The 23047-nt window shown below is 35.7% G+C and overlaps 3 protein-coding genes and 1 non-coding gene across 6 annotated transcripts; 1 reads left to right on the forward strand and 3 right to left on the reverse strand.

Annotated features, from left to right (window-relative positions):
• Positions 1–1364: 1364 nt before the first annotated feature.
• Positions 1365–5947, reverse strand: LOC112273094 (uncharacterized). Of its 2 annotated transcripts, none has more exons than XM_024501483.3 (7): positions 5260–5947; positions 3716–4880; positions 3434–3586; positions 3037–3262; positions 2520–2680; positions 2010–2393; positions 1365–1892 (listed from the first exon to the last, which is right to left on the reverse strand). In XM_024501483.3, the coding sequence occupies exons 2-7, from the start codon at positions 4799–4801 to the stop codon at positions 1869–1871; spliced, it is 2034 nt and encodes a 677-aa protein (XP_024357251.1). In that variant the 5' UTR covers positions 4802–4880; positions 5260–5947; the 3' UTR covers positions 1365–1868. The 2 variants fall into 2 exon arrangements, with proteins under 2 accessions (XP_024357251.1, XP_073385321.1); XM_073529220.2 differs by having other exon boundaries at positions 5689–5830.
• A 7631-nt stretch (positions 5948–13578) lies between these two features.
• On the forward strand, positions 13579–16434 carry LOC112273062 (uncharacterized). Its single transcript, XM_024501406.3, has 9 exons — positions 13579–13988; positions 14158–14287; positions 14401–14529; positions 14679–14753; positions 14897–14952; positions 15161–15277; positions 15460–15514; positions 15665–15763; positions 15917–16434. Exons 1-8 carry the CDS (start codon positions 13866–13868, stop codon positions 15679–15681), a joined length of 702 nt encoding a protein of 233 aa, XP_024357174.1. The 5' UTR covers positions 13579–13865; the 3' UTR covers positions 15682–15763; positions 15917–16434.
• Positions 16435–16854: 420 nt separating this feature from the next.
• TRNAT-CGU (transfer RNA threonine (anticodon CGU)) lies at positions 16855–16926 on the reverse strand. Its single transcript has one exon. It is a non-coding gene; the product is annotated as a tRNA-Thr (tRNA).
• Positions 16927–18100: 1174 nt separating this feature from the next.
• LOC112273011 (serine/threonine-protein kinase rio2) lies at positions 18101–22259 on the reverse strand. 2 transcript variants are annotated; one of them, XM_024501309.3, is made up of 12 exons: positions 21991–22259; positions 21834–21880; positions 21564–21634; positions 21235–21348; positions 20831–21006; positions 20441–20529; positions 20081–20198; positions 19853–19926; positions 19661–19708; positions 19343–19529; positions 18934–19170; positions 18101–18611 (listed from the first exon to the last, which is right to left on the reverse strand). In XM_024501309.3, the coding sequence occupies exons 1-12, from the start codon at positions 22072–22074 to the stop codon at positions 18420–18422; spliced, it is 1437 nt and encodes a 478-aa protein (XP_024357077.1). In that variant the 5' UTR covers positions 22075–22259; the 3' UTR covers positions 18101–18419. The 2 variants fall into 2 exon arrangements, with proteins under 2 accessions (XP_024357077.1, XP_024357076.1); XM_024501308.3 differs by having other exon boundaries at positions 18101–18626; positions 21991–22258.
• Between the last annotated feature and the right edge of the window lie 788 nt (positions 22260–23047).

The raw sequence follows: 23047 nt of genomic DNA on the forward strand, positions 1-23047 counted from the left end.
TACACACTCTATTTAAGTTGTTTTTCCTCTTTGTTGTGACCCTATTTACAATTATTTACAATTAATATAATGTCTAGTATTTTTAGTTGAATCCAATAATTATAGATTACCAAAGTTTATTTTTACTATTTTCTTTACTTTATGATGTTTTTCTTCTTCCAACTAAATTAAGTTGTTGGTAAATGGACAATTGATCTCAAATGTAGTCCTTATTACTTGTCATAGTCTTTAAAGATTCTATATATAAAATAATATTTATTTATCTGATAAATTATGTAATACTGTAGTGTTTTTTTAAGAGCCAACAAAGATCTTATGTAAAAATTTCTAACAATTAAATTAAAATTATAATATATTATTGTTTTAATCATATGAGCAACTGTAATTGTAAGTTCTAGCTCCAAATCCAAAGCCATCAAAAGCAAGATCACATCAGATTAAATAAATTCTTAAATTTGGTGCCAAGTTTAAAATATAGATTTGTAAAATTGTTTAAGGGATTGGATGTATTAGTAGATGAAGTTATATTTATCTAAACCAACTGAATTAAGAACTCAACACACAAATCATAAACTAGTTCTAACTTTGTGTCACCTTTTTATTCAAGGTGGTTCTTATGATAATCAATTGCATTCTGAGTGAACCACATGAACTCCCTACTTGTTTATTCTCAAATCATTAGTATTTTATTTGATACATGATATTATGAAAAAACTATTCGATTATTTAAAAGCTATTTTATTATTACATTATCAAATGACAATATTTATTGTCATTTATGTGTTCCTCAAATATTGATAGACTATTTAGCTTCATTCTTCTAATAGTTTATGAAGTTGTCTTTTTAGAATTTTGGCATACTTAGGATTGCCATATTTTTGTGCTAAACTTGATCACGACCATATTTTGTGGGTTACAACTTGTTACCAATATTTTAATGTAAAATGTTTTACTACATTCTAAAATTGTGTGCATGTAAACAACACATTTTGTTGTCTTTCTTTACTAAGATAATACAAATTCCCAGCATCACTTCATAACTCCCTAAAATCTTAAAAGTTGCAAACAAATTTTTGAATACACAACATCATAAGAAATGATATTGACTTCAAAAACAACTTTCCTTCCTAAATATTCCATTACTTCTCATATGGGATTAGTAATGCATTTAAGAACAATTAACCACCCACCTGTACACTAAACAGTAACACCATATCAATTGGTTTTATTTGATCTTACATTCAAGAGTTCTATTATCTAAAAACTGGAAAAAAAAAAAAAAAAAAAAAAAAAAAAAAACTGTGCCAACTTTGTGGAGAATGGTGAGAGTATTCAGCAATCAGGAAACATAGGCCATAGTAACATACTGAGGAATGGATTGGGACCCTCTCAGGTTTCGGGATAAATGAATGTACATTTTGTTTGCTTGTTTGTTTGTTGGATTGATTGTTTGTTTTGCTGTTTTTCTTTCCTTTACTACGAGACTCGTTTTCACGGTGCCATGACCCAGGTGGGTTCCCTGCTGCTTGGCAAGAGGATGAGGCTATGGTGGGTGAATCCATAATACCCCATATTCTATCCACAACAAATCTATTCCACTTCTTCATGATTCTTCTTCACTCGTCCACTTCGTCGAATCCTCTCTCTCTCTCTCTCTCTCCCGCACGTCTTGCAAGCCTTCTGTCACACCTTGTAACACAGACGACGTCGGAGGAAGAGTGATCAGTTGGACCATTCTGCGTTGCTGTGTGTCGATAACCACCCATCTGATCTGAAGAGCTGCTTTGAGAACATGGCCGACACAGGCTCTGGAGTTTTTGTACTTGAAAGCTGTGCACTCGTTTTCCTGGTGAAATTCTCCTGTGATACTATGACGGACCGGGAAGCTCCGACTGTAGACCACACAAGCAAAAATAAATTCAGGATAAGAAAAAAGATGAGACAATTTCACGACATTCGTTTTTTCTTCAACACCGCCCGCCATATCAAAGTGCATCACCGTAGCTTACCGTGAAACTCAATGAGGCTGGTGCATCATGCCAACTCTCAACTTCAACTGCCTGGGCCTCGTCGACATGAGCTTCTAGAGCCGTCCCTTCGTCGTCCAAAAACTGGCTTCCTTCCGCACAAAACTCGACGCTCCCTCTAGTGTCCAGTTGTCCTGCCAGAACTCCCAGAAGATCGCTGGTGTTCTGAGCGAGCTCTCCAGATGGACTCTGCAAAATCTTCAGGAGGTTGTCAAACGCTATCGACAGAGAGTTGTCAGAATCGTCGTCCAACAGCCCCGCATCACTGCCTTCCAGACCAGCAAAGTCCATGAGAATGTCCCCTCGTCCCAGTGTATCCTCGGCGCATCCTGACTCTTGCTCTCCTCCACTCGCCGATGTTTCTTCCTGCACACATTGAGATTTCCAGTCCGCAAATTTAAAAAAAGAAGGCAAACTGGTATCGGTGGCTATGGACTTGTGCATCTGCTAATCAGAAGTGACAAATCAAGCGGCAAGTTGGCTGGGTTGGACCTTTGTTGGCTGGAGATCTGGAATGATGATGTCCATTGACGGTGGTGCTGCGTTACCTCTAGAGGTGCTTGCTTTCACTTCATCAAGTAATCGCTGGTTGGTTGGATCTTCTGCATCACCTTCCTGAGTCTTTTCTATGCTCAAGTTTGCTACTCCGTTTGCTACAACCCATAGACAACTTCACAATCAGTACATCAATCCATGAGTCGTTCCAGAAGTCGAGCATTATTGCGAGTGCGCTTCAAGGAAACATGAAATCCACGACTGATCTTAAGTGGTTGGAAGTTTCCATTTGATTTAGAACTGATCAATTTACGAACTCGTCTACACTTCAGAAATGTTCAGTAGCTAGTTGTAATCTCCAAGTTTATCGCGATCGCAACTGATCTTACATGCTATTGTAGTCCAGATCTATCGTGAACATGTTCACAATTGAATTTTGAATACGTTTTCCTCTTCCATTAATCTTTTTTTCTTTTATCTTATGTTTGTTCGAACTGTTGTGAGAGGATTATACCTTCCGTCAAGTTGTACGTTTCATTTAACAATTCACATCGCTCTTTCTTCAATTCAATAAACTCCATCTGGAAAACAGAATGGTCCTGTGAGTCGAAAGAGTGTGCAACGTCCTTCTTTGGTCCGTTCCGAGTCCGCAGTGTCAAGAGATGGTTCTCCCGAGCGAGAGAGTCATGTGCGAGATTGACGTTGGAGCTAATTTCTGAAAGAGCAGACCGCTGGTTGTCCTGCAGGGGGTTCCCACATTCAAACCAAACACAAACAAAGTAAGAAACAAAATATGCGAAATCTCAGCATAGCGTTACTATGCAAGCAACAGAAGTTACAAAACCCTACGAAGCGTTGCAAGACAACCACAATTAATACTCTCAAATATGACTGTGGGTTCAGTTTCTCACCCTCGGAGTAATGGAAACAGGATGCGTTCCATCGAAGGCTGAGGTTGTCCTAGAATGCCGATGGGCGGGATTGCGTAAAACCAAGGGTGCGGCATTCTCTGATTCACGCAAAGCAGAAGTGGAACCTAGATTCACTTGATGATTCCCATTGTCCTGTACACAAGGACAAAAAAACATCAGGCAGTGGTGTGTAGCTGCAGGTTATGAACACGTTCCCAAATGTCAGCTCTAGCATTCAGCTTCGAACTACATCAATACTCTGCTCGGACTACAAATGTGTACCTGTGTTGCGTTGTCAGTACGACCACCATCTACAAGGCCATGATTAGATGTTGTTATCTTCGTGAGTTCCGGGCGAAGCTCGAAGGTTGCCTCGAAGTCCGTGAACTGAATCCTGTCGTCGGCATCTTGGAATTCTAAGCTCGAAGGTCTGCAATTCACACTCTCGACTCTCCTCTCCATGTCAGGCTGACGAAGAGGGGTTTGCGGCACTGCATCTACCTTAGAAATAAAGTTCTCCACCTCTTTAAGAAAACATTCAACGGACATCTCCAGCGGCAGTGTTCTATCTTTCAAGCCTCCCTCGACGGAATGAGAGTCGACACGCACTTCAGACTCTTTCGGATTCCCAGCGGAATCGCATCGTCTCGTGGAACTGGAATCATGTAAACTCTGGTAAGCATGTTCATTGGCGAAGCAAAGAAGCTTTTGGGCAAGGTCGCGGCATGAGTCGTGAAGCTGAACTGAATCCCTTTGCGCACAAGAGCTTAAATCAGGTGAAGAATCGCGAATCGTTGAGCTCCGCTTCTTCAAAAACAGCTTCACGTCGCAGAAATTCTCAAGGCGCGCAATCGTTTCCACGAGGTTCATGTAGGGAGAGTTCGCTGGTTGCCCGAGCGATGAACAAGACTTCCGCGCCGGTACTTTTTTGGCGCTCCCCTTGGGCGCAATGGGAGGAATGTCAGTGGAGAATCGACCAAGTGGGGCAACATCCGAGTTTTTGCTCTTAGGAGAGTGGGGAATGCAAGAAGTGGAGGATCTCCTCACAGAACTCATTGATCCCCGCGCTGGCGATGGCGACCTGGAGAGGTCTGATCCCAATCCTTCGCTGGGCAGGGAGAAGAGTTCACTGCTGTGAGGAATTGCAAAAGATCCATCGAGGCTTGGCCGTAAAGAGGCTGTGGACACTTTGCGGCTCTCACTGTCATCGTTGTACATGTGCAAAAACCTCTTCAGCGAGTGGCTGTGGTCCTGTGCTTCGCAGCGTGATGGTCGCGCGGGGGAAGAGGCACCGTGGTGAGAAATGGTGACGGCCACCACCGCAGCTTTGTGCTGCGCCTCCCCGCACCGACTCAGACACAAGCCCATTGTGCAGCTGGAAGACTCCCCTAGCTCTCGAGGGACGCCACAATATTCTCAATTGACAATTGACAGAAACTCGACGACTCTACATGCAAGAAACGGAACCGCAATTGTAAGAAAGTCAAAATTGAACAGAATGGGCACAACTCTGAAGTGCCTTGATGAAATGAGACTCATGCTGCGACCCACAAACCGTGCCTTAAACCCACAAATCTTAAAACGATTGTAAGCCTCAACTTGCAAATTCATTAAGTAATCGCAGACTCAACAACGAAACCAGATTCCATCACATTGTGTACTCCGTCAGGTGGACCATAAGTACTCCCTCACATCCCACACCGCCTTCCAACAGCAGTCCAGTATGCGAAAAAAAACACCTCAACGAAGATCCTCGCACCACTGAAGCAAACCTCGCTCACATTCTCCATAACAAAAATCTAGCACAAAAGCCTGCGATCACTCACCAAAGCAAAAAATAAACCAGCAAATTATGCAATCCAACTTCGCCAAATGATATGAGATATCCGAGCTTCCTCCAGGAAACACATTCCTACCATCGTCACCCAGCTCCGTGACAAAAGCACCACCAACGCAACCAGGAGGAACACTGTAAACTCAATTCTAGCTCACAAAAATCTTCCAAAGGGGCAAACGCAAATTTTGCTCCGCGGGTTTGCAATTAGCTTCAGCTGACGACAATTGGAAACCCGAAAACGGTGCGGAGAGATCAGGCAAGCACTTTGAAATCGTTGGCGCCCATGAGGGCAACGGAAGCGTTTGGCTTGAACCATAAAGGCCCAGTGTAGAGGTGGGCGCAGTAGTTATGAGAGCATTACTATTGTTGCACACAGGGAAATTAGTTAGTGCTCGGTAATGGAATCATGCCATCTTACCTTTACCTTGGGGAAAACCAGGGGGGTTACCTTGGAAGGGGCTCCCGCACATTAATGACTAATACGGAATTCAAAATTTCTCGGTCGAACACTACGTCACTATAAACCCATGTTCAAGTGTTTTGGTGGAATTCCTCCCTTTCTCCCTCGCAGCCTGTGCCCACACACTCCTCACCGCACACACATCCCCTCCCTCCCGAATTCATTTCACAGTTTCCGGAGGAACGCGACCATCGACATTTCTAATGCAGTAGTGGCAGACCGAGGCGTTTGGGGTGTGCGGTACATGGTGACGCAAATTAAGAAGCGGCGATTGATGTGGCACCAGGAATGAATTGCGCCCTGCTTGATTGACCACGGTTTGACTGACAGGAGAGCGAGCCTCGCTCGCTCATGGGGGCGTTTCCTCGTCACCGCCTTCCTGCGCCTGCTTTCAAATTGCCCCTATTCTTTTGCCTACGCTGATGCAGGGCATTCAATGCGCTCTCTCCCTCAAAGTCCAGCCCCAATCGGGGGAGTGCCCTCACCACGCCCATTGCCATCGTCGCCTGATTATGCGCAGCGTGTGGTCGAATATAGCAACCCACAAAAGCCGAGCGAAACGCCCGACGAAGCCGTGTCTGCGCACCATCTCCCGCCGCCACTAGCCGCTCCCACGCGGCTTCCCGCGGCTGAAGCTGCGGCTTGCCGTCTCCATGGGCAGGGAGGGATGACGAATTCGGGCAGCGATTTACAAAAACAATGTTCCTTGGCGACAGGCAACGGGTAAAAGAGCAATGTGGGGGAAAAAGTAAAAGTAAAGGAGTGTTGTGCAGTATTTTGAGAATGGTTTTTGAGGATGCATTGCGTGACTTGCAACAGTCTGTATGTACTTTAAAAGCTCGGCTCACATTCTTCGTCTGCTTTATTTTAATTTATTTTACTTTCGTTATTTTCAATTTGATGAAGGTTTAGGGACCCACATGGAATGGGGTGAAATGAATTCGGTGCTTGTGTGTTAATTACAGTGTGTGACAGAAGGATCTCTCAAGCATCTGTAGATCTTAACTTCCTAAACCTTGTGTGGGGTTTCACTTTAAATTAAATTCGTTTGGGGTACGCTTGAAACAATCTCGAAATCAACAAAATAAAAAACACAATTTATGAGTTTTTAGCTCTTTTTAAAAAATATTCTTTTCGATAGGATTAAGATAAGTTTTGAAAATCAATGTTGTTGTAAAGTTGTAGTGTCTTAGAATACTTTGTAATGCACCTTAAAAATATATAGAGACATTTTAATATTAGTTATGATTCCTAATGAGGTATTTTCGAGTTTTTTATTTGTATTTTTCTTTATAATATAAATAAATAGAATTTGTAGACAACAATTAGGACAACTAGAATACTATGTATTTTGTACCACAGCCATCAATGATATTATTTTCTAAATCCAAATAAAGTGATTCACAAAATAAACCGAAACCATAGCATATATCATGGGTTGCATAAATATTGTTACGATAAAATACATAAAATTTCTTTGATGGCCATATTAAGTCATGACGGATTTGGATCTTATGCAATAAACAAAATCTAATTTTGAATCAATAAGTTTAAGAATGATATGAAACTTGTTCTTTTTATACATGCTTTACATAGCTATAAGCTTCTTTTCTGAATTTTAAGAGACTCTTTATTCTTTTTGCAAAGGAAGTTTTGTAATTTAACTTTAAAATATTTTTTAACGAAGAAATTTTATATCGAAAAAAAAATAAAATGGATCTACAAAATATTAACAAAACCCGGTATTTAATTAATTCTTAACTTTTTAATTTTTTAGAAAATATATCGATAAAAAATTGTAATAAACATAAAATCCAATAAAAATAATATTATAAATTTTACATATATTTATAAATATATTCAACAGGACCATCCTACCAAAATTATTAATCTGAATACTAAAAATCCAATCTCGAGTATTAAAATGATAAAAATAAATTCAAAAATGTTGTCTAATAGTGAGAAAAAATCTATCTTTACAATCACTCTAACAAAAGGAATATTTTTGAAATTACGTTTTAAATACTTCATTTTTTACATAATTTTCAATCTTCATGTATATATATATATATATATATATATATATATTTGAGAACTTAAAATCCTTTTTACATTTAATAGCAACAAAGCAAAGAAGAAGGATTATAAACAAAATTCTATTGCTTGAAAAGAAAACAGCATATGTGTTGCAAATTAATGTGTTATATATATATATATATATATATATATATATATATATAAGTTGTATTTAATTTTTTTTTCCAATGATATTATGTAATATTAGAATTGAACAATCATTTTAAAATTTGATTCAAAGTTGTGTGTTCTTGTGAATGTATGTAAATGTAACTTAAGTAATTAAAAGTTGATCAAATAAAAATATTACAAACTACTGTTTTATTATTTGCTATAATTAAATGCTTGCAATTTTAAAACATCATTAAAAAACATCAGTGGAAAATTTCAAAATAAAATATTTTAAAAATCAAAACAAAGTTAATGTTTTGTTAAAATGAATGTGTCTGACAAGATTCTTATTTCTTTTGTACTACATTAGCAAAGTTTGGTTGCAGCACCTGTATGTGTTAGTTTATATCATAATCATGCCGATGAACCAAATATTCTAACTTTCCATGTCTTAGTCTTAAATCAAGTACTTCATTTATTTCAACTTTTCTAAAGTTTAAAGTTTAAGAAAAAGATTTTATGAATCTCTTCATTTGAAATTTTAAAAAATTTGAAAATGTATCAATTTTTGAATTAATATAATAAAAAAACTCAAAAAAATAATATGCTTCTTATTTAATAATATAAATTTGTATGACAGGTCATAAAAGTTAAATTTTAAACATGATTTATATAGTCAATGTTTATCAGTTCAAAGTTACATACGGACAATACTGTATATATATATATATATATATATATATACATACATATAAAATTACCAACATCTTGTGAAATTTTGGAACTTCTTTAAGCTCAAAGTTCATTCATTTTTTGTAGCTTAAATGGTATTTTTGAAAACAATTTAAGTGTCAACTTGCATTTATATTTGCAAGACTAGATTTTTGTGTTTGAAATGAAAAAGTTTTAATACATCAAGTGATTTTACAACCAGCTTTATATGAAAAATATAGTTAAATTTTATACCAGAATAAAATATCTATGTTTTTGCAGTTATTTGGTGTGATTTTTTGATAGAAAGTTTTGAGCATAAATAGCATATAATTATTATTCTAAGATGCTATTTTAAAAAGTACAATATAATTTAATTTTTAATTTTTAATTTTTTTAAAAATATGTTTTAAAATTGATTTCTACAATCAAAATCATATGATTATTTTCTTTTATTTTATTGTTTTACAAAATATTAATAAACAATAAATGGTTTTGTCACACACTAATCATTGCATGTTCATTATTATTATTATTATTATTTCTTGCCCATCATATGTTTATCTTCTACATTAAGTATTTAAAAATCATCCTTAACATTTTACAAAATAATTTTTTTAAACAATTAATATTATAAATTCATTTAAGTATGTATAGATTTATATATTCAAAAATAATATATTATATAAAAGCATCATAAAGTAAAATATAAAAAATAAATAAAAATAAAAATCATTGTATCATTAAAAATATAATAACATGATTATAATAAAAAGCACAAAAATTAATGTATTTTTTTAAGAGAACAACTGTGTAGACACCTCTCTTTTATTGTGTGGGCACTTACCTTTTATTGTGTGAACACCCCTCCTTTGTCATGCACCTTTGCATATACATCCATGCATAAAATAACTAGTTTTGATTATAAACTCATAATTATTGTCTTATTAATATAATACCAAAATTTGATTTATCCATATCTATATATATTCTATGGCTCTATATTCTCTCAATCTCTAGTTCTTTTGACCTTACAAATCTTTATCAAATTATATATTTGAATAATAAAAATAAAACATCATTTTTTTATTATGCTTACTATTTATCAATTTTAGTTTTTTAATAAAAAATAAATATTTTTATATTCAAATACTATTTTTATTGTATTTATTAAAAATACTAAGAAGCTTAAATTATAGTATTTGGATGTATTTACAATATTTCATGTTTATTTGTAATTTTTTCATTGTTTAATTGGGTATATACATATATAAATGTACTAAATAATGTTTTTTACTGAAAATGTTTTTTAAAAAAGTTTTAAACATGTTGGACAAGGTTTTGGTAATAGATATCAGAAAGTGAGTAAATCATAAAAAGAAAGGTTTACTTTTTGTTTATTAGTTTATTTATTTTTAGTATATGGTAATTTTTTCAAATTCATTTTTTATAATATATATATATATATATATATATATATATTAAATATTGAATTATTCATTATACATTACTTTTCATAAAATGTATTTGATCTTAGATTTTTTGGAAAATTTTAGCCTTCAATCTTGTATTATGTTCGAATTTTACCAATTTATTTATATTGGATAATAGAGTAATTAGAAAAAATTATATTATCCCATATTAAGATTGATTTAAAATGAAGAAATGTTTGAAAATATTAAGATATATCAACTTATGATCCATGGATTGTTTAAAAATAGAAAGTATCTAAAGTTTCATAGATACTTCTGTGTTGCACCTAACTAAAGAAATCAGCAGTAAAACACATTCAAGAAATATTTTTCAATCAATTTTATAAATTTCCATAGTATCTACGCTCAGCTAGTTATGTGAATGTTTTTAGTTATTCTTTTTAAAGTATATGTGTGTAAAATATGAGATAAAAATGTTTACAAAAGAGAGCTCTATTATAAAACATGTAAAGAAGGAGGGGGGGGGGGGGTATAAATCAATGAGATAAACCAAGGAGAAAAAATGGTCTTTTGATTGGTTGAATTTCTCAATCATCATTGTTTTCATCAAAACTTAACTTAACTTGCCAATTCTCATGGCCTTAATAGAACCAATTCTAGATTAAGATAAGTCATATGATGCTCTATATTTTTTGTATTTTTAAGAGTAATTTTTATAGTTTTTTTCCTAAGATTGTAAGAATGCATTGAATCAAAAATAAACAATGATTTTTTTGGTAGAAGTTAAAAAAAATGGATTCAATGAGATAGAGACATCTTGTATGATAAAAGTTTGAGTTTGTGATGTGCGGCACTAACTCTTTGTGAATTGACTGCAAATTACTTTGTGTGGTAGGATACAACTAAACATTAAAGAAAAAAAATGTGAAAGTCAAAGAAGAAGACCAAGTTACTTTGTGTGGTAGGATACAATGCAACATTAAAGAAAAAAAAAATGTGAAAGTCAAAGAAAAAAACCAAGTTTGTAAAGTACTAGGAATACAATGTGATGGTTAAGGAAGCAAAGCCCAAAATAATGAAATTGTAGCAAAACGGGTCCCTTCTCATGTGATTGCAAACCCAAATTTGTGTACTCAATGATCTACCTTTAGGTGAGTTCTAATTCATGCAATCTTGTTATCAAAGTTAATCATTGTAGGGACTTCAAACCTCCACAATGTTTAATTACATGGTTGTAGAGTTGTAGCTAAAGAGTCAATAACAATGTGGACTTGGGAAGTCACATGTGGATTTAGTCTAGGGGGCCGCACAATACAAAGTAGATTAAGAAGAAAAACAATAAAATAGAGAAAGTAATATTAGTGATGTAGCAAGGTGAAGGACTTGCATTGAAACTAACACATGCAAAGTATAGAATCAAGTGCCTCCAATACTTAGATTTAAGTGATAAGTCATTATTATCACCAATTAATCAAATTGATATTTGAAGTCTATTTTATGATCAAGTTTGAATATCAAGAGGCCTCACCATTGGTCTCGATGTGAATCGTTTGGTGATTTTGACATTTCTACATGCCTAATATTCTTTTTCTAGAGGCATATTATGAGAGAAGTATTTATTGAAATTTATGAATTCTGTAAAAAAAAAATCAATTGTAATTGGATTACAATGAATGTCTAAGTCATTTATTTTTGTAGTTGTTTTGCAAATTGGTGGATTAGTTGGCAATATTTATGTCAACCTGAGAGAGGATTTGGAGTTGAAGTATCTCAAAATAATGATAAACCAAAAATGCTTTGCACTTATTATATGCTTCAATCCACTAGGAGTTCATGACATGTATGTTATGACATGTATGTTATGACAATCTGTTGTGTTCAATAGCCTGCAATTATTTTGTCTAATGTTGTCTTGGTTTATTTTTTGAACCATTGCATGAGATGTTGCATTGAAGACATGGTTTTTCAAGTGCCAATGCCATAGGTTTTTACTAGTAATTTACAATATCTAATAAATTACATTAATATTGAATAACAGTGATTGTATTAAATGCAAGATTGTTAGAACCTTAGTAAGATTCATGATCTATTTATTCAAAACACATTGTAATTTCATCTTAGCAAACACATATTTATGTTCATTTAAAACACATTAAAAATAAATTATTTATTTGTTTATGATAAAATTTAACCTTATAAATTGAATGTTTAAAGTTATTAGATTTTTAGGTTTTTTTTTAGGTTTTTTTAGGTTTTTTTTTTTTTTTTTTTTTTTTTTTTTTCTCCCTTGATAAGCATACATGATAAATTAAATACAAAAACTCAAACTGTTCTAGAGAAGAATTTTTAGAGACTGCATGCATGCTTATAATTGCAATTGTAGATTGCTTAAGTATTGGTTATGGTTGGTTTTTTAATTATTTATTTATTTTCTCTCTCTAAATGGTAACACAATTTAGGAATAATAAATAATTTTTTTTGATAATAGTCAAACTAGTTTAGAATTTTTTTTTTGATACATCCAAATAAACCAATAAGAAATTATAATTAAAAATAAAAACAAAGAAACAACTAAATGGCTACATTTACCTTGTAAAATAATGATGTAAGTGTTTAATTATTTGTTTCCAATCTACAATGTATTTGAGTATATATTTGGGTTTTATTAGTTTAAACGTCATGCACTTTTGAACTTAACATTAATTATTTAATATTATTTATTTTTATATAATATTTTCTTGTAAATTGTATTTTTAATTTATTACTAATTTACTATTGAGTATTTTAAAGAATAGATGGATAATCTATAATTTATTCAAATAAATTTATATTTTACATTAATTTGGATAACAAGGAAGAGCTTAAAAATCTTTTTGACTTTTGTTCCATGCATCACTTGTACTTTTTAACTAGAAAAAGAGATAGAAAATAAATAAATAAATAAATAAATAAATCACAAGATTATCAAAACTACTTCAACAAAGCAAAATATATGAATAAAAATCTTGCCACAATTCTATTACATGAAACCTTGTTATTTTTTTGTAACAAACCAAATTGCAATTTCGTCACCCTAATTTCAAGTTTCAACACCCCCAGTTTAATTTTTTAAAATAATTCCAACCATTCAGAATCGAAATATAATCACAATTCAATAAAACATGTATTGGAAAATTAGGATTTTAACCCAATGCAAGCAGTGATGATACACAGGTCTGTTGCAATCTGAAGCAAATGTTTAACATAATTTAGAAAAAGCACTTTTGTAAAAGAACATATAAACTCCCAAAAAATTAAACCCATTTTGATTACCATTCTTATGCAGTACAATTTTTTTTAAAGTAATAACTGTTTGGCCTTTTGTGAGGCATAGTTTTAAATATGAGTTATCCCAGAAGAAAGGTCAGTTTTCCTACACACTACACAATCGACATGTACAATACGTACAATACCGTATATTGATGAGACTAGCACGGGAGGAATGGGTAGGGTATTCCCATTGCTCCGGGGATTTAAAACCTGGGCTGTGAAGCCCTAATGCTCGTGGCTATGCAGCGTGGAATTAGTCTAATCGTGCGAAGCGTCAGTCTAGTGTAGTAGTGCTTGAATTTCACTCACTCAGCTTAGCATTTCCCCGCATGGGAATGCAGTGAAATTTAGGGATCACAGAACAGTTCTGTGAAGGTTGAGTTCGCCAATTGAAGTTGTGAATTACGAGAATCGTTTGGGAGTTGATTTTTTTGCAGCGAGTTTTTGGATTTTGCACCGGTCGTCATTTGGTGAATTTGGCAAATTTGGAGAGCGATGGCAGCTCGAGGTCGTGGGCGGGGGAGGGGTCGAGGTGGAGGAGCACAGTTTCTGGCCAGAGACGATGATGGGAACCTGATTTTCAATAAGAAGCAGGAGGGACCGACTCCTCTGTTTCCTGTGAGTTTTAGCGCTTATCTTGTATTTTCCTTTGTGGTTTAGGGGTTAGTGTTTGACTTTGTTTTTTCTTCGCTAAATTTTGGAGGACATTTTTAATTGCAATGTGAATGCCTTCAATTTTATATATATATATAATTGTTTTTTCACAATTATATTCCTGTCGATGCAGAAAGTCGAACGACTCCCAGACTTGCCTACAGTAACGAAGAGAGATGAAATGTTGGTGTTTCGGCGACATCACCTCCAGAAAGCATGGGAATGCTCGCCGTACTACATTGAAAAGATCAAAACGAAGACTGGTACGTATTCGGAGCTAGTTCCTTGTTAGGACTGGCTGCTTAATTGCCAGGTTTGGAGTTTTGGATCATGCAAGGGTTTTGACCAGGAAGGCATCATGTCCGTCATTTTGCAGAGGGTATAGTAGCCGAGATAGATCGGTATTCCGATCGGTACCGGACTAACAGAAGAGCCAACCGTGTGCCGCTCAACTCTGTGCTTAAGTTAACCGGTGCTTCTTTCCCAGTAGAACTGTTGGGTCAAGGTTGTACTCCTCTTTTTCGCTAGTGCTGGAGCTCTGCAATTTTCATTCGTATTTTTTATTTTATTTTTTCAGGTTGGACATTCTCATTGTCTTCTCTTGCCAGCATGTATCAAGTTTGCGGTTCTCACAGTGTTGGTCAGCTTATGCAGGTCGTGGTCGGGGAAAAGGGGTTTTGCCTCCAGGTTCCACCCCATGGGTGTTACAAACAAGTTTGGCAAAGACTGGTTAGTCTCTTCATATTTTCTGGTGACATTTAGCATTATTTTATTCATTTTTAAAAATCAGACACAGGTTCTTTGATCGAAAAGTACATGTATGACATAAAGTGCACTTCAAGGCAGAAACTGATGATATATTGTGATCGCAGATTTACATAGACTGGATCAGCTTGCTTCACTAGAGCAAAGACGCCTGAAAGATGAGGTAAACATACAATCTCTCGCATTAAGTACTGATGATGGATCCTATCACATTCCGCCTACTGATTTTGCAATAAAGAATCTTACACTTGTGGATGATGAACTTCTCTCCATTTGAGCGTCGATCAAGGATCTACAGTTATGAATGGACTACCACAACTGGTATCATGAGTTCTGATCAATTTTAACCTACATTGAATGCAATGTTACAGGAGAAAGGGGATAAAGATGGCGAGGAGAAGAAGCCTGGAGAAGGAGATGATGGTGATGGCGAAAACGAAGAAATTGAGGATGAGGAGGATGAGATTGCAGACGATGACTATGCTCAGGTTCATGATACTTCCGAGCATATTGTATTTCTACGTTGAATAGCGTGGCCCAATTCTTCATATTTTCCCAAGTCCTAGTTCGGTACTCTAATCTTTTGAAGGTCAAGTCTACAGTCAAGGCTCATCGTGGGGTCATGAATATCAATCTAACGTCGACTTCTGGATTTTCTTCTGTTCTTCAGACCTTTGGCTTCGACGATGATGAAGAATACGATGTGGATGACGGTGGAGATGATGGTAAGCATTCCACTTTGAATTTAAAAAAGTTAGCCCATTATAGTGTTCATTCCTCTTTTCCAAGTATACTGTTGCAGCTTGTATCTGTGCAATTAAGGATTTAGGCAACAGATATGTTCTTGACTTCAGCTTGCTTTGTTTGTGAAACAGAAGGACCGGTTTACTAGGCATATGTCATCATCAACGTTCAATGTCAAACTTCTGAACGATTCATTTTGTACCCAATAGTAGCCAGGAATATCATTCAAGGTGAATCTTCTTCGTGTATTGTACTCTGAGAACTTGTATTGTAATCTTATCAAATTGTTATCAGCCTCTTCCACGGATGGATCCAAGACAGATTAGGCTTAAGTTTGCATCTTTGTTATCCGTATGTATGTTGACGGTGTGCTTGTTTTTCAGGTCATTTTTGGACTTATCATTTATTGGTTTACAAAACCAGAAGCGCTTGATTCATCTCTAGCATTTGACTCATCGTTGCCACTGCTTTTGCTGTTCCTCTATTGTGGAAGCAATTGCATGTGTAGACCAGTAACTATAAGACCACCACATGATTTGCCAGACACCAATGCGTGTGGAAGTGGATACTTGCCGGTGCAAAAAATGAACTTGTATGAAATCGCCACCGGTCATGGTTTTCTATTTGGTCAACCACATCTTGGCCAGAAGCGGTCAAAAGTGGGATTCTGCTGTTTGAGTACGGAAATCTTTCAGCTTTTTGGCGATTCCCTCTCCGTTTCCCATGGTCAGTTTCATCTATGAAGCGCGGGATTGGGATTTGAAACTTTTTTTTGATGACAGACAATTATTGTTTTCATGTGTCTTCCTAATTCCGAGGGTGAAATGCGGCAATTTGTTTTACCTTTAGTTGCCGTGGGTTTAATTTAGTGGAGCCTCAAATTGTTACTCATCTTTCAAAAGGGTATCCTACAGCTTGTTTATCTGCATATGATTCGTGGGCACTCGATTGGCCACATTGAGCAGGTGGAAGTTCTGGCTTATTGACAAAAGCATTAAGAACACACATGATTCAAGTTCCTTTTTATTGCAACTCGTTCATCTTGAAAACATTTTCTCACAAAATATTCCTTATAAAACCTCACCTCATCTAAAGTTATATGCACTTCGAATTCAAAGTGGTAAATATACAAATCGAATCTATGCCAGATTATTGCTTGAAGACATGTGGGAGGGCATTAAAACATTACATCGGAGAAGGTCGGGGATAGCAGCAACGGAGTGATGAACCCAATGTCGACAACTGTAGAGCAGTAAACCTTCGAGCAAGTGAGGTGAATTGGAGGTTCTGAAATTGCCACCACTCAAAAGGGTTCGCCATTTGCCCCCAGTGAGGATCGAACTCACGACCTTTCCCTTACGAAGGGAACGCTCTACCACTAAGCCATGGAGGCAGTGTACCTTAGTTCGTCTATGCGGGTGTCTACTATACATATAAAGGTCCATTATAACTACAGATTCAACTTAAAAAATTATTCAATTTGTAAAAAGCATGATCTTGGGTTTTGAAGTTCCATAAAATATAGAAGCTTTATCAAGTTGTAAGTTTCCATTATTATGATATTGAAGAATTTGTGAAAATACTGTGTTTAGTTATATATATATATATATATATATATATATATTTGATAGAATTAACCAAAGGTATTAATTATTAGACATGTATATTATCACTCTGTAAGAGAAAAGAAAAATAGAAAGACACTAAAAGTATATAGGATACAGGTTTGTGGGTGAGTGTTGTTACAAAGAATAATTTAACTAAGGCTTTTCAAATTATCTTAAATTGCAATAAAAATTTAATGATATAATTCTTTTAGGAGTGAAATATAATTTCTTTTAAACACATGGTGTTTCTTAGTGAGTTTAATTATTTATTTATATTTAACTATGTTTTTTTTCTAATGCATAATAAAGATACTAATATAGATATAGATATACTAAATTGTTCTTTCTTGGAAGATGCAAAATTTATCAACTTGGTAATAAATCAAATTGCGATTATGAAATTTGTTACAATTTAGGCAACATATGAATAGAGAATTTAGCATTACCATAAAAATTTATTTATTTATACCAATAGTAAAACTTTAAGAAAAGTGAGAAAAGCAATATACCTATACAGACTAAGATTTTTATTCTAATGATTCTGCGTACTTTAAGTTAGATTTGAAAATAAGTCTATCTACTTAATAATCTGTTGTAATACAATTTATGTATGATATTAGACATGTATATTCATCATTGGTTTTGTGCTATTCCTATTTCTTTTTCTTATGATATCATCACATACCTTTTTATTTTTTTTGTTTTTATAGTTACATAGCATTCTGCCAGAGAATGTCGGACGAGGCCTACTAAAAAATAAACTCTTAAGCGCCACAGATAGTTGCAAAGTGTGACATCTGTAATTCCTCAAAATATTAGAGGATTTGTGGGTTCATTAAGGGACATCTATGGACTGATTTGAGTTCAGCTTTAGCAAAAATACAATGAGTACAACTCCATGGGCCTTTAACTTTCTGTTGGCAGATTTCATATGGGTGGTCTACGAAGCTCATACTCAGGTTGATGGCAACGCAAGAATTGGGATGGGTTTCAAACCGCATCTTATTCTGAATGTCCAAGTGTTTGCTTATTTGTGCATGTGAAAGACATCACTGTAAAGGTACCAATACCAGGCAATGATACAAAGCTTTGAAAACCCAGTCAAAAGGGATAACCCATAGTTCTGTGTAAGAATCCTAGAGAGCTTCATTTTCTTCCTGATGAGCATTCTCTAATCCAAACTCAGTGCAACTACATTTCTTGCCAGAGAAAGGTTATTTTACTCCCAATTACAGGCTACTGCTTACACTATACTAGGGTAGGATTCACAGCCAAAAACTCAAAACTCGTATCCACTAGATGTACTGACGTGTCTTGATCTCCGACCGCCTTTGTCTTTGGAGGCATTTCGCGAATTTCGCGACCTTCCACCTCCTTTGACATGAGATGCGGCTCGATTTCTGGTTTTCTCGAGTCTTTTCTGCAATTTCGGATCTTCCTCCTCACCTGATTCTGATTCATCGCCTTCGTCCTGTAAAGAAAAGCACTGAGAAAATAAATAGTGGAAAAAACAAGATTAGAGAGCACACAAGTTTCAAACACATCCGCAATGAGATAGATTACGTCCGGCTCCATATCTACAACCTGATGAAGCATGTACAAATATACATTACGAATGTTCAGCCAAGTGTATGAGATTAGAGGGTGCAAAGAAACATTTCCTAGTGGCATCATTTCCACACGAAGCCAAGCCATCCGAGCGTCGATAGTAAAGAGCAATCACCAGCCATCAATAAAAAATTTAGTACTACGACTGCATGTCGTGACAAGCGCTACAGCTCGAGAGCACTTACTGGCTTAGTTGCTGCGTTTTCTTCACTCACGACTGGCAAAGACTGGGGGTCTCTTGAGGAATCAATCTCTTCATCTAATCTATCATCAACCGTGAGCTTCTGGAACGACCCTCCAGCGTTAGAAATATTGTCAACATTTTCTGCCTGCAGGTTTTCAGAATCATCTTCCTTTTCTTCCTCTTCTTCCTCTTCTTCCTCTTCTGAAAGGTCTTCTTCGCCCTCAGCGTTCTCAATAAACTGCAAGAGAATAATCATCTGATAAGCACAAAGGACGAACATGCAGTTCAACAGCAAGTTCTTTAGCACTATCACGTCTTTACATTAATTTAGATAAAACGTCGTTGGATCATGTTCAGCTGGAGGCAGTGCATGCAAGGAAACTTTTACAGTCTCAGGTAATATCACCGACCTGTTCCAAAGTCTCTTGATCTTTACGGGTAAATCCACTTGCTTCAAGAACTTTGTCCAAGGATTCTTCACCACCAGCCACTGTCTCAAAGTCGGGGCGTCCGTCACCCTCTTCTTCATCGTCATCCAAATTCTCAGCATCTGATGGTCCTTTTAACATTTTGATCCCTGGTGGAGAATAGTTAAACCTGTACCCACTCGAAAAAATTCCCATGATTAATTAAGACGTTGCTCATTCATGAAAAAGATGCCAAGTGAAGAAAATTCAGTTTTCTGAGCATCAACACAGTACAAAACAAGAATATACTGTATACCTTACCTCTTTCCAAAAAATTTGAAAATACATTCGACATCTCTATCAAAGTACCTGAAATAACATGTCAAACACCTTGATCAGGCAAGACTACAACTTATGTAATAATAAAGTCACACTTAGCCAAACATACATCGAATGTAGCTATTGCTATGAATCGGACAACAATGCATACCATAAAAAGGCACAAAGACTTACATTTCAGCATTGCGATGAGTAATAGAGACCATTTGAGGAAAATCAATCATGGTAATATTCTCCTCGTCATCAATCTGTAAGCCACTCTTTTAGCACACTGACGACTTTCCGATGTATTTTTATCCCACATTCAGAAGAATACTACCCAGAAGATTAGAACTTGATGAAGAATACGAATTTCTTGAGAGAGAGAGAGCGAGAGAGAGTCCACGAAACGCATATGCATACCATGAGATTGAACTCGTTGAAATCACAATGTATTAGACCATGTTGTGCCAGCCGAGTGATGAGCCCTAATACTGTGTCAAATGCTTTCGCAGGGTCTGAGAGATTCTTCACTTGCACCCTGCCTCAGACCAAAACACATCTCTGAGTAACTAACAAGAACGTCCATCTAACCAAAAGAAATCAATATAATACAAAAAACCACACTTCAAAAACCAGTGTGATTGTGCACAGAGAAAAGGCGAGGGATAAAAATATCATGATGTGAAAACATAAAATTGAAAAAATTAGACTGAACAATAAACTGTGTCATTACTGTGACAAGTAAACAGATTTAAACATGTATACGAAAAATGTACTTACATAGGATAACCCTTGACAAGGGTCATGAGTACACAATGTCGATTCCAATCTACAGCCCTAGGAACAGGGAATCCATGTTCTCCTAGTGCCTGAGAAAGCAATGATTTAATTGGTGAGTTCAATCGGCAGGGAATTAAAAAGAATATTAAACTATGATAACCTCAAGAATGAAAGGCCTCATTTGAAGTGCAAAGACAAACGCATGCGAACTATAATAACTCAAATTAAAAAGAACGATAGCGTGTATTTCTTTAGAAAAAAAATTAGAAAACATTGTCAAAGATAATAAAACAAAACAAGACAAAACAAAACCCCAAAACACCTTTTAAAAAAACAACAAAAACAAAAAAAAAATACAACCGAATGACAAACCAGTAGAGTGGGCCTCACCTTCATGAAAGCATACTCCTTGAGAGCCGCCAGTCTCGACAGATACAGCCAACTATAGCTATTGCGATGTTTCAAGTAATCTCGCTTTGACTTAACAGCCCGGAAGGATGTACGACCCAACCTGTGCAACTTCAAGGCCATAGTTTCTCCTTCTGGTGTCACCACCTCAAATATGTCTGCACACCCGCCATAGAAAGGAACAATCACTACAAATCACGAGTTCGACCTTAAGCTGTAAATCTCCGGTGTAATTATAAGAAGGATTCCGCGATGCATCAGGTTGCACTCAGGACATGGTCGACCAAGACTTCCAATTCTACGAAATCTTTAGTGCGAAGAAATTTCAGATAAACACTCTACAAGGTAATATAATGCCTATATATGAGAAGCGTACAGATGCATACCTGATTCCTTGCCAACTCCAATTTGACGCCCCACACCAGATATCAGCCCTCGACTAACCATAGTCCTTATGGCTAGATAATCATACCCTAAATTCGTCAATCGGAACCCGTCATCTGCACATAACGAACAGTCATGTTGAATTCGGTAAACGAGTCACACTCACAGTACCCACAACAATGACCACAAAGTAAGATTTAACACACAGATACACAAAAACCCAAATATTCTAATAATTAACTGCGAGTAACGAAATCATTATAAACTGGTGAGCTCAGCACAGTAAACTTTGCAATCATTCCTAAAGTTCGTGCAAGAGATTAAAACATACACTTGGAAGAATCATGATGGGTGAGTTTATGTCTCAGAAGTGTCTTCATGTTCTTATAAGCTCCCCCATGCCTGCAAACGCCATCGCATAATTTAGACTGAAAGCGATTAAATGAGCTTACACGGCACAAGCGTACACTGCCCGACAATGTTTTGGACAAAGTAAGCTGACCCTGCGGTTGCTCCCACTACAATTGCGAAAATATACTGCGCAGATGTCAACAAAAATTCGGTTGCGATTGCAGAAAAGATACAGAGTTCACGAAAGTACTTGAGGCCAGCAATACGATCCACGAGCTCCGCGGGCACAATCTCATGCTGCACAAAGCGAAAGTGCTCATAAATTCCATGCAGACAGAGTTCCTCGCGGTTCAATCTGCACTCATGAACTCGACAAGAAATTCTGAGGAGGTTTCGACGTGACTTACATTCTTCATGCCCATCTCCACGGCTGTAAGAACACGGAACTCATCTTTGGTGAGGTAGCGCAGCGCATTCACGTCTAACTTCATGTTGCAAACTCCCGCCCGCAACAAGCACACGCACGCAACAAAAAAGAACGTGAAATCCGCCGATCTTAGTGTGCTGATCTCGTCTCCTCGGGTCAAAATTTTTGTCTCTGGAGTCTCAAGAAAATTAGGGTTCAGGGTTTAGTGCTCGAGTACAAACCTTCTCCGAGACAGAGCGTTGCAAATTAGGGTTTTGCGTCAAGCCAAGTGGATGAGTACCCTTGCCTTGACCTGAGATGGTCCGAAAGATGAACAGAACATAAAACATCATCCATCTAATGTTTTTTCATTCATGTTGTGAGCTCCACTTTGTATAGTTCACTCGTTGTGTGAAAGAGGCTTAGAGAGGATTATGTGAAGTGCAGTAACTATCCATTTATATATATATATATCCACATGAAAAGGTTCTTATTAATTTTGGAAAATGATGAAGGTCTCAATTCATTAGACATTCACGGGATTTTTTGAAAAGAGCAGTAAGTTCTTTCTCTCTCTCTCTCAATATAGATATGTATTTACATACACATGTAATTAGCCTGATATTTTGGCTAGTAAGTTATTATAAATATCAATAAATAATTTATTGAATCTTTCTTTGGCCATTTCATAAGATTCATTAAAAAGAACTCTAAACTTCACAATGGTACTGTTGCATTTAATCTACAATTTTATAAAGAATATCTGAGTTTTGTAAGAAACAAGCGGTGAATAGCTGAAGTAAAATATTTCTATGAATGTTAAGTGCTTGTAGATATATTCAACACAATAAATATTTTTCTTTCATTGGTTCAGTTTTCTACATTAAAGGATGTTACAATTGTGTCTTTGTAAATAAAATTCAGGGACCAACTTTCTATTTCCACACACATAAATGGTCTTGTATTTAATGAATTGATTAATAATTATTTAAGATATATAGAAGTAGAAATTTTATTATGTATTTAATTTATTCATGTATAATGAAAGTCTTTATGAA

Source organism: Physcomitrium patens, chromosome 20 (assembly GCF_059467195.1).
Source record: "Physcomitrium patens ecotype Gransden chromosome 20, ASM5946719v1, whole genome shotgun sequence".
NCBI lineage: Eukaryota > Viridiplantae > Streptophyta > Bryopsida > Funariales > Funariaceae > Physcomitrium > Physcomitrium patens.

What these genes read in the sequence shown, in the direction of transcription:
- LOC112273094 (XM_024501483.3), bottom strand. Translation starts at nt 4,801, where the DNA reads ATGGGCTTGTGTCTGAGTCGGTGCGGGGAGGCGCAGCACAAAGCTGCG. An exon ending in GTACTGACAACGCAACACAG is followed by an intron (nt 3,587 to 3,715) that starts GTACACATTTGT and finishes CCTTGTGTACAG; the next exon opens with GACAATGGGAATCATCAAGT. An exon ending in AACGTACAACTTGACGGAAG is followed by an intron (nt 2,681 to 3,036) that starts GTATAATCCTCT and finishes TATGGGTTGTAG; the next exon opens with CAAACGGAGTAGCAAACTTG.
- LOC112273062 (XM_024501406.3), top strand. Translation starts at nt 13,866, where the DNA reads ATGGCAGCTCGAGGTCGTGGGCGGGGGAGGGGTCGAGGTGGAGGAGCA. An exon ending in GACCGACTCCTCTGTTTCCT is followed by an intron (nt 13,989 to 14,157) that starts GTGAGTTTTAGC and finishes CTGTCGATGCAG; the next exon opens with AAAGTCGAACGACTCCCAGA. An exon ending in CAGACGATGACTATGCTCAG is followed by an intron (nt 15,278 to 15,459) that starts GTTCATGATACT and finishes TCTGTTCTTCAG; the next exon opens with ACCTTTGGCTTCGACGATGA.
- LOC112273011 (XM_024501308.3), bottom strand. Translation starts at nt 22,074, where the DNA reads ATGAAGTTAGACGTGAATGCGCTGCGCTACCTCACCAAAGATGAGTTC. An exon ending in CCATCATGATTCTTCCAAGT is followed by an intron (nt 21,349 to 21,563) that starts GTATGTTTTAAT and finishes CGTTATGTGCAG; the next exon opens with ATGACGGGTTCCGATTGACG. An exon ending in ATCAAGAGACTTTGGAACAG is followed by an intron (nt 19,171 to 19,342) that starts GTCGGTGATATT and finishes ATTCTCTTGCAG; the next exon opens with TTTATTGAGAACGCTGAGGG.